Here is an 11214-nt window from a genome sequence, read left to right on the forward strand (position 1 = left end):
GAGATTAGTTACATCTATTATTTGCAATTAAGATTTTCAATTTCTTGCAAATACAGTCTATTTATCCGTTGAGTACGAGGTATTCCGGAATATTTCTATGATGTATCTATTTTCATCTTAAATAGATGTCGAGATTAATACATCTATTTGCAATTGAGATTTTCAATTTCTTGCAAATACATATGCAAAATTCAAGGTGTCATCCTTAGCAATTTGAGATAACATTAAGATGTATTTATATTACGCAAACTGTAATATAAATAAATTTCCAGTTTTTCACCGGAGATGATATGTTCTATGTGTTTACCACATTGACATTCTTCATGAACATGTCACAGCGGTCGAGATTGATTTCTCCCACACAACAACTTGTAAATTATTGATAATAACATCTCCCTCATTATATTAGGAAAACACAAGGTAATGAGTTGGATCTACTGCCCATGTGCAGACTATCTCTATTACTGTGAGATCTGTATGATCTTCAATATGTTATGTTCCCATAATTGAGGTTGAGCATTTTCAAGTTATACACTTGAGTCAAAATTTTGCATTCTTATTACAAAACCATGATGGTTTTTAATTTACTTCTTGTAAATTAATTACCTCTGGCTTGCCCCTATAAGTAATCGACGGCTAACAATTTGAGGCTTTCTCCCTCAATGACCACAACTTACTTAAGCGGGTCATGGACATCAAGATCAGTCTTGCATCACATGGGATAGCACATGCAATACAAGCCACGCCACCGGGACGCAATGGACCTCAAGGGTAATGGTTTGAAACTCACTTCAAGCCCTCAACCTGACACCATCAAGCTGTCACGAGACCCTATGAGCATGGAGAGCATGGTGGTTGAATATGCATCAACCGACATGTTTGGAGACTATATACATTTAGTCCCTTAATCTCCTTAGTGATATATTTATTTATGTCCATTTATGATGTTCTAATAAGAACATGATTATTGTTGTCATCATATATTGTACATCACAATATACTATATCGGCACTTTGATACAAATAAATTTGTATGTATTCTATATATCTGACAGTGATTTTCATATTGAGAATCTTCATGTCTATATATAGATTTCTACGGGAGCCAATCCGATGAAAAATGATATGTGCCTTGTGGACATATGCACCACAAACTCTACTCAGGGAAGTCCAATGTTTCCACTCTCATTGAGAGAAAGGAGGTATTTTAAAATCGCTAGACGCGATTTTATATTTGTTGGCTCAACTCGAGTCATATTTACTATCCCTATGGGTACTCGAGTAACATCGGGACGCTTTATTGCTTCCCAGGTTCAACTCGTACTCTGCTAAACTATGGAGGTATCCGTCAAAATAGTTTTCATAGCGAAACTTATGATGACAACAAAGAGAAATAGCTTCTCTTTACCATATGCAACGGATATGGCAAGCGCATTCTCTGTGTATCATCTGGATTGTACTACACATACTACACATTCCAGAGTATCTTGTACATGGCAAACTTGGCATACTCGCCTTGGTCATCGAGACATTGGGTTGAAACCGAAACTATCATCAATTCCATTAGTTTATGATTATTATGATGCTAAATTCTAACAACATTTGGATTTTATGTGCACTACAAGTGACACAGGGAAGCTAATTTTAAGGCTCACACACCTTAAAGTCTACGCTGAACCACTCAGACTCCTTGAATGCATCAAGATTGAGGTAAGTGGCTCTTCCCATCCATTGACTAGACTATTCAGGTATTCCATGGTTCTAAAAGACATATCTACATGATGGTCTTATTCACACAAAACCATTGTCTCATTATCCTGACATCAATTTCAAGCAAATCGAATGGATAGCATTGCAGAATTCTCCTTGAGTGCCTTCTTTATGGCCCTTGGATTGAAATTTAGCAATTTGTCCTAATGTCTAGACTCAAAATGGTTTGGTAGAATCCTATCCAAAGAGTTAAGCTCATTGCATTATCTTTACTTTGGAATTGCAACTTGCCAACTTTACGTTGGAGTCATGCAGTTTTACACGCTCATGACAGAACTGCATAATATTATTCTCCTCTATCTTTGATATGTGGATATCTACCAAGCATTTCCTATCCGCGGTAATTCGGTTGCATACCGATATCACCACCCGGCATACATCATTGGCCCCTCAACATATAGTTGGGATCTATGTGAGGAATAACTGTATTACCTCAATACCTCAAGCCCCTCACATGGGGAGTTATTCAAGGCCAGTATGCTGATTCAGTGAGGAACATTTCCAGGCGTTAGGGGGAGATTTCAAGTACCATAAAGAATGCCAGGAAATTAGTGGAATGTTCAATGCATTTCTGCCTCAAATCCACGTACTCAAAGATCTGAACTATGCGTTCAGAAGATTTGCAACATTGCAAATAACCAGCCAGATTCATTCACTGACTATAAAGGTGTCACACAATCCTACAATCCTGCAAAAGTACCCCTGAAAGAGTAGAGGTACCGGCAAAATCCACTCCACTCCCCGTTCAATGCAACAGGGGGAGATGTATGGCAGAAATACATCAGGATTCAGCTTCTTGCAAGCAAGGATATCAAGGCCTCTGAATCAGTAAATGCTGGTCAACTTTACGTTGACAGACACCTAATGGGTAGTATACCCAGTGGATTGGAAACCTCCACCAACCCAGGTCATAGTGCACACAATGACCGGGATATCGGAATACCGACTTAGCCGCATTGGGAAATCGCGAGCAGTCACCATGGTAACAATATTTCCATCAACTATATATTGATATATAGATTCTAGAGAAACATATAACCGGAAGTCTACAATTGTCGACATACATTTCTCAACTAGATTGTAAAAACCTTTCAAATGATTCAGATCCAAAGACCATGGCCATGGCAAAGTGTGAACAACACTCGGACTGAACTCAAGCAAAGGGTATAATCTAGGTAGAAATAATATTGCTCAATAATGGGAAGGTATTCATCAGCAATACCTACACCAGTTTTCTCATGGAAACAGAATTGAGAACAATGAGGTGGTGAAACATCGAGCAAGTATTGTAGCACAAGGGTTCACGCAGATACCCAACTATTCTCCACAGGTGGAATCTCTTTCCGATGACTTATATCATTGACAGTACAAAATCATCTATCTGTGCAGTTGATAGATGCAGTGATTACATATACATGTGGATCACTAGATTCAGACATATATGATTGATTCCCGATGGAATCTCACTTCTGAATCGAAATGCAAAATGCAACATACATTGTGTAAAAATCAGTAAGTCACCATACGACTTATTGTTGTCGGTATATATGGTACAACCGACTTAGTGAGTTCCTTATACACAAGGATTACTCCTACAATGATGATTATCCATGTTTGTGTGTCTGCAATGACGACACATGTAATCATCTAAATGACGGAGTTTAAAATGAAGGATTTGGGTAAACCAAAATACCGCTCTTTACTGCAAATTGAGCACCTTCATTCATACATTATGGTATACTATGTTGTCTATATCTATAATATATTGGAGAAATTCATTGTGGACAAATCTTATTCATCCATAACTCTCATGGTAGTTCATTCTCTAGACGTAGAGAAAGATCTATTTAGACCAAGAGATGATGGAAATGAGATATTGGGACTCAACGTTCCATAATGTCATTGGATCCACCAAACACAATTGGTTGGTACTCAATAATATCTTTCAATATCTCCAAGGCATCAAACATCTTGTCTTGGTTTTTCAGTTTCACAAAAATGTGAACACAGATATCATTGGATACATCGATCAGATCCCCACTATGTTAGATCGTAGACAAGCGTAGTGTTCCTACTAGGTGTGGTAGGCCTCTCATGAAGAGTCTTCAAAACAGACCTCATGGCTACATCCACCAACCATTATCTCAAAGATAATGTTGCTTGTGTTTCCCGGATGCAAACAGATTACTAATAAGCAATATCTTTATATTGCATATCTTGCAAGTCAAATCATGCAACTGATTTGTTCACCAAGTCTCTACCAACTTTTACATTCCAGAAACATGTTCATGGAATTGGTACATGACGGCTTTGAAATTTGCAAGAATCAGGGGGAGTATCTTCCTGAATTGTTCCTGTTCAAAGCATCATATTATACTCTTTTTCCCTTCATGAGTTTACTATACAGATTCTCATAAAGGTTTTTAATGAGGTAATATCAACAAGCGATCATATGTCATACTTTCTGTTCTCCCCACCGGGGTTTTTAGAAAAGTATATACGACATATTTATTGTCCTCTAAATTCTATGAGTTTCTCTTATTGAGTTGAAAGAGAAAATAACCATTATATGTTGCATCATCTTTCTCCTTATTTTCCCACAAGGTTTGAAGGAGTTTTTAGCAACATATCAAACACTTTTCTCCTTACATTTTTCCCACAGGGTTTTTGGAAGAGACTCTTACAAGATGATGATGCTATCTGGACAAGCATTGATTAGGGGGAGTGTTAAAATTAATTAACATGGTAATTAAGGGACTATTCCCCGCTTGTAACAGCGGTTGCTTTCTGCAATCGCGTCGGTTCTGTCCGAACCGACACCCCCTGTAAACGCCTGTTACAGTGCTATATATAGCACTTCATCTAATGCAAAGAGATGAGTTCGATCATTTGTTCTTGCCGATTCCTAACAGTTTGAACATCTCAATTGTGTAGCAGCTGTGCACATTCTGCACTAGCAAGATCCTCTCAGTTGACGTGTTCTTATTATCGAGAACTCCACAAACAATTAACTGTCGAGTGTGTGAGAAAGAGAACTCGACAAATAGGGACGGTGGATGGGACGAGCCGTCAATGACGATTCCACGTGGCACAAACGTTGCCGAGTTTGAACTCGATAGACCAACGACGCACGCGGTGCTATCACGTGGCAATCTTATTGATGAGATCCTGCAGGCTGAAACTCGGCAAACCTTTGCTGGTGTTGAACTCGATAGACCAACGACGTGTGAAGTGCTGACACGTGGCATACCCTATTGCGAAGTTCCCTGGCGCCGAAACTCAGCAACCCTTTGTCGAATGTGAAACATGACATATACTTACATTAGGTGACAGCTGAAGGCAACTGGTTGGTTCGTCCAATTCATCCGTGCGGACGGGAAGCAGCCAGCGATGGCCTGGGCGCTGGGCTGCCTGGGCTTGGAAGTGGGTTGCGCCCCAGACCGAGCTAATTCTTTTTTACATATAGGCTGAGAAAAAATCCCATGCCCCAGGCAATGGCCTGGGTTGCCTGGGCCCAGATTCGCCCATGGCCCCGACCAAACCCATCATTTCTGACCATTGTGCCTGGGATCTAGACTGGTTTCATATACCAACACTAGTTTTTTTTCTCACTTTGTCCTGGCTCGTGCGCACCTGAGATCAACTTCCCAGACGATCACTCCTCCTGAAAATATTCCAAGCCAAGCATGCTTAACTTTGAGATTCCTTTTGGACAGGCTCCCAGAAAAAAGGTGCACCTTATTGATATGAGTAGTCTATCATTCTTAACAAGTCATGATATCAAAATGAGCTACCAGGTTCTGTCACGCGTTCTATTTTGCAGAGCAACGCGCTTGACAAACTCTCTACGAACTTGTTTGCCGAGTCTTGAAACTCGGCAAAAGTGTCTGGGACTGCCTGACCCAGCCGCCCGTAGGAGGACATCGATGAGAAGTGCCCCCTCCGTTCGGTGAAGAGTGTACGTTTGGCTTTAAAATGTGTCCACAAAAAAGTGTACTTGTATCTTCTCAATGCACTTTAAAGTAGAAAAAGAATTCTTTTCTCTCATTATACGGTAATCAAGACCAATAACATTCTACACATGGTCTCCTTAATTTCTACATGCACTTAGGTCCTTGGGGATTGGGTAATTAAAGAGGAGAGAGATGATGGCTTGCATCTTTTCAATGCATTTTTTATCCCGCTCCATGATTTGTCCTAAAATTTCTATATGTACACTTTGCACCAGACGGAGGGAGTACACCAACACCATCATCGGGGAAAATGCGCTGCAGTTCCGTCGTCGTCGATGTGGACCTCATGGTTCATGCCTCCCCGACGAGCTCATCGACGTATGTGAACCGCAAGGAGATCTTCATCATCTTGGCAAACTTGAGGTGGTCGCTGCGAGTGCACCCCCAAGATTAGCGCCGTCCATCCCGGCTCAATGGGGAACGGGTTTGCAGTGGAGCTAACGATGGCGGCTGTAGCTGTGGGCGCGACAGATCCGGCGGCGATGATGGCTTCCATGACGGTCGGCGCATCTACGGTCATGGGGCGGCGGAGCCGGCTGCGGCATCGGCTGCTGCGGCCATGGGTGAGATGGAGACAGCAACAATGGCAGTGGCCTCGGCCTTGGCAGCACAGACGCAACGAAGGATACATTGTAGGTGGCGGCAGCTCCGTGAGGGATGGAGCCGGTGACGTTTGCTGCATCCACGGCTGTGCGCGGGATGAAGGCGGCGTGACGATGGGGTTGCGGATGAGGCTAAGGGGAGACGACAGTGGCGATGGCGATGGCTAGTTCAAGAAGAAGGTGTGGTTGGTGCCAAGTCAGCGCTCCTGTTTATAGTGGTCATGGAGACGAAGGGTCAAGGCTATGCCGAGTTTCTGCTAAAAGAAACTCGGCAAAGGTGAGGGAGACGAAGGGTCAGGGCTTTGCCGAGTTTCCATTAATGGCAACTTCACAAAGCCTTCCCCACTGTCACATAGCTATTGCCTGGTCCCGTTTGGGTCCCATGGGACAGGTGTGTTTGCCGAGTTTGATTTTCCTGGTGCTTGGCAAATGATAGACTCTACCAAGTTTCATGTTATCGTTGAGTTCCTTTCCATGACACCGGGCAATCTGTCTCCTTTGCCGAGTTTCTCATCTTTGTTGATTTTATTTAACTCGGTTCATGGTAAACGGGTGGCATTGTCGAGCTCCCGATAAAAAGCACTCGGCAAACAACTGGAACTAGACATCTTCGACTTATCTAGTAGTGTGGACTTGTTGCTAAACACCGTGGCATTTCTCGTGCTTCAAATGGCCAAATTAGTAAGGGAAGATCAGGTTGCTACACTAAGTGATTGTCTTCCCGGCCTAAAAGACTGAATGGGAGATGGTAGAAACCACTCTCACATCTACTCATATAGTAGGGAGTGTTTCATCGCTACCTGATCCTTAATCACAAGAATTATATAAGGATGTCTTGGGTGGGAAGATGTCCCACCTTTTCCGAAAGTACCTTTTTTTCTCTGAGGGTACGCCAATGACGTACCTTAGCTTTATAGAAGGGAGAAAATATATACAAGAGTTATTACATTGCGCTAGATGGTAGTCACAAGCCGACCCCAACCTTTCGAATCTCAAGCTTAAATGCTCCAGGTGTGAACAGTAAAATCAGAAAAAAAATCAAACAATTCTATTTTTTTGGCAAACTTTATAGAATGTTTGAAGTGCATGCAAACTATTATAACGAAATCACATTGATGGAAGTCGTGGCAAAAAAAAAGTTAGAGCTCCCAAATGCGTCTGAAAATAATATTTCCAGAGCATTGAATTTTTTTACCACACCTTCCACCACTATGATTCCGTGATGAATTTATGCATGCACTCTAAACATTCCTAAAAGTTTCCCAAAAAAATTAAGATTTTTTGAATCTTTATTCTTATTTTTTCAAATTTAGTGTTCATCTAAGAGCATTTGAGCTCGAGATTAGAGATCCCGCGTCCCACCTTTTCGCTAGTGCCTTTCTGGTGTGGCATGGAGTACATGCTGACATGGCTTCTAAGATCCGCTTCAAGATAATGATTGAAACACCACTTTATATTCAGGGTGAAAACTCTTGTTCTGACCTTGATTAATTGGGTTCGGCAGCGACGAACTTGTGTTGTTACCTTGTTGAAGAAGGCGTTGTTGCCGGGGAAAGAGTAGACTTAACGGTAGGTGTTTATTACATATCTTGTAACGGTAGACTTAGCTGTAGGTGTTTATTTCATATCTTGTAATGGTTCAGTAGTAATCGTCTTTGCTCTGTACTTACTTTAATAATTAATAAAATGGTTGTGTGCATCTCAATGATGTAGGGCCGAGGGTTTAACCTCATTTTTAGAAGGAAAAAAAGAATTATATAAGGATACAATTCTTAAAGATATGACATAGTACTCATTGTTTACATAGGGCCACTCCCTAAGATCATCTACCGGGCCACTGGCTGGATCCGTACGTGGTCGTCATTCAGCCATGCGGAAGCCAATGAGCATATGGTTTATGCGTGCAACCGTTGGAAGACGATAGCACGGGATACTTACAATCGGTTTGGATGACGTCCAGCAATAAGATAGGTGTTTAGTCATCTTGTCCTTTTGATGACGGTTGTGGCGATTTTTCTTTGATTTCATTACAGCTCATCTTGCGTGCATGTACCGAATTACGTACTTGATGTCTACTTGGTTTAATAATATGGCTGCATTTTTTTTGATAGAGGGAATATATTAATATGGTTGCATGCATCAATTTGATGTAGAGGCCGGATAATCCTCCATTTTTTTTAAAAAAAAGCAACAAGATTTTCCGTAGCCTTGAGAACATACTCTACGAGACACTGTTTGGGAGCAGGGAGTGTGAATTGAGATGTGGCTAATATGCCAAAGTTTATGTATGCAATATTAGCTGTGTGCACTTGATTTGGCCATTGTACCGGTCACGCGTCGTCAGCTTGTCCAGATCCCTCCTCGTGTTCCCATGAACCCAAATACGGCCGAAGACCTCAAATTCTGAAAGCATGCAGCGGCGTGAGGCTGCCTATCATGATGAAGCATGGGTCGATCGACCGGCGCCCGGCCGTGCAATTACACGACGCACGCCAGAGAAAGGCGAGCAGAAGAAAACCTCCCAGTACAATTACACGGCCATGCTAGAAAAAATAAGTAATACTTGATAGTACATGAATGACACCATCGATTTGAGGGGGCTGCTCGAACGCATGCACGGCAGGCTTCATCAGTTCTTTGCTATGGCCCTGACCTAAATTGAGTGGAAACCAGAGGGCATGATGGTGTGGTGGCGGTCTAGACATGCTAGGCAATCATTGTGCTGAAGCACTAGTGCACTACGTGCTGTGGTGCAACAATGGTGCCGAAAGAGGGACGGGAACGACGGATCCATCGTCCCGGTGGAGCCAACACTTGCCGACATGGGGCACGCACGATTTTGCTAACCTAAAGTGCAATTTTTTTGCCTCTCGGAAGCACCATCTCATTAGTCATTACAATTTGTGGTGCAAAAGCTGGCTTGCTTGACCGTTTCCAAAAAGGAGGGCAAATATTTGGCATCACATTCACACAGGACGTGACAATCCACGGATTTAACTTCTCAACGACTGATATCACCTGATGAAGCAGGGGCACCCCAATAACTCTGGGTGGAGCCTGGCTATAAATACCACGCTTCTCCATGGCGAGTAGCACCAAGCAAATACGAGTAGATCGAGCGTGCAAACAAACTAGCAGTACTTTTACTACTCTCCTCGTCTCCGACCCAACAGGCAACAGCAATGGCGTCTAAGGCGCCGTTATTCTCGCCGTCGCCACGGTCGTGGCAGCCTGCTGTGCCGTGGCTTCCGCGCAGACCAAGTTCGGCAAGCTCGTCATCACCGGCGTCGTGCCCTGCAACACCGGCACCCTCATCGACGTCGCCACTTCTCCGGCATTTCCAGGTAAAGCATGAGAGCTCGATGTATAATGCGCACGGCTTTGTGAACTGACACTATCCGATATACTAATTTGTCCTGGGTATATACGTGCACTGCAGACGCGAACGTGGAGCTGCGGTGCGGCGGCAACGTGGTGGCCGGCGCCAAGACGAGCCAGAACGGGTCGTTCGCGATGGAGGCAGACATGACCAACGCGCTGGCGGCGTTTGTGGGCGCCTGCGAGCTGGTGGTGGACACGCCGCTGGTAAAATGCGACGGGAAGCTGCCGGCGGCGGGGGCGCTGGTGTCCTACCTGCAGGGCCCGCTCACTAGGCTGCTCAGCGGCATCTTCCAGCTCGCCCCCGCCGGCTTCTCCTTCCGTATGAGCTGATCCACGGCCATCCACCCCACGCATGACGCCTAAGTAATGCGTACGCATGAGAAGTGGCAAGGACGCTAATTAATTACGTATAGCTCTTACGTACCATGCATGCCATGGCAGTGATACAAAAAATGGAACGTGTGTACCGCTAGCAGCATATATGGAATAAAGAATCCAAGTCATGCGTGAACTAAACACCCACTCTGATCGATTTTCCACTAGTATATTGATGCTCTCATGCCTGTATCTCAAATGTGCTAATCATGTCTGGGAATTGGCAGCAGGTCAATGAGATTTTATTTGAGAATAAAGGGTTCCACGATTTTTATAGAACTCAGTACCTTTTATATCTCCACTAATTCTGAAACAAAACACACACACAACACATGTGTAGAATGTGCTTGTGAATTTCCATCAATATATATGGGCGAAGTACCGAATTCTAATTTTTACTTGGTACTTCGCCATTATATACTGGAGTTTACCAGTATGTCCTATGTATAAAGTAGATACACAATTTAGGGGAAACAATATTGCTTTCTGCAAAGGAAACCTAAACCTTCACTTACCCAAAGATGCATGTAGGTGGGAAAGGCATGCTATATCTTTTCTTGTGACACTTGCAAATACATTTTATGTATTGACCCTTTTGGCTGCAACCTATCATGTTGCAGTACTTATGCAACATGAGTAAGGAATTACGATCTAGCGTTACGATACTCAATTTCTGTCTGTGAGTGGATAGACGCCAAAAGATAATATTGTATTTCCACGATATTCTATTGTAAGCTAGCCTCAAGCCAAGCATAGGTATGTAATGCATTAAACACTACATCTGCCCTGTAAGTTTTTTGGTATTTCATCATGTATTGTGTGTGTTAGCAATGGGTCCAGGGACTGTCACAATAAGCACAGTGATTTGGGTCCTTATCAGGATTTGTGTCTTTATAGATCTTCGAGTGAAACTAGGAAGGGTCTAACATTAAAAATTAGCAAGAAGGTGTAGGGTTTCTTCGGTTCACATAAAAAGTGGAGAAAAAAAGTAGGAATAAGAAGTTTTAATATGATGATATTATACACTGAAGGAAATATGCCCTAGAGGCAATAATAAAGTTGTTATTTTATATT

General features: G+C 42.8%; 1 protein-coding gene across 1 annotated transcript; it reads left to right on the forward strand.

Moving 5' to 3' along the window:
- Positions 1-6195: 6195 nt before the first annotated feature.
- LOC123096907 (phylloplanin) lies at positions 6196-10419 on the forward strand. The gene is made up of 3 exons (XM_044518703.1): positions 6196-6547; positions 9579-9728; positions 9824-10419. The coding sequence occupies exons 1-3, from the start codon at positions 6196-6198 to the stop codon at positions 10093-10095; spliced, it is 774 nt and encodes a 257-aa protein (XP_044374638.1). The 3' UTR covers positions 10096-10419.
- Positions 10420-11214: the final 795 nt, after the last annotated feature.

This window comes from Triticum aestivum, chromosome 4D, assembly GCF_018294505.1.
Source record: "Triticum aestivum cultivar Chinese Spring chromosome 4D, IWGSC CS RefSeq v2.1, whole genome shotgun sequence".
Taxonomy (NCBI): domain Eukaryota; kingdom Viridiplantae; phylum Streptophyta; class Magnoliopsida; order Poales; family Poaceae; genus Triticum; species Triticum aestivum.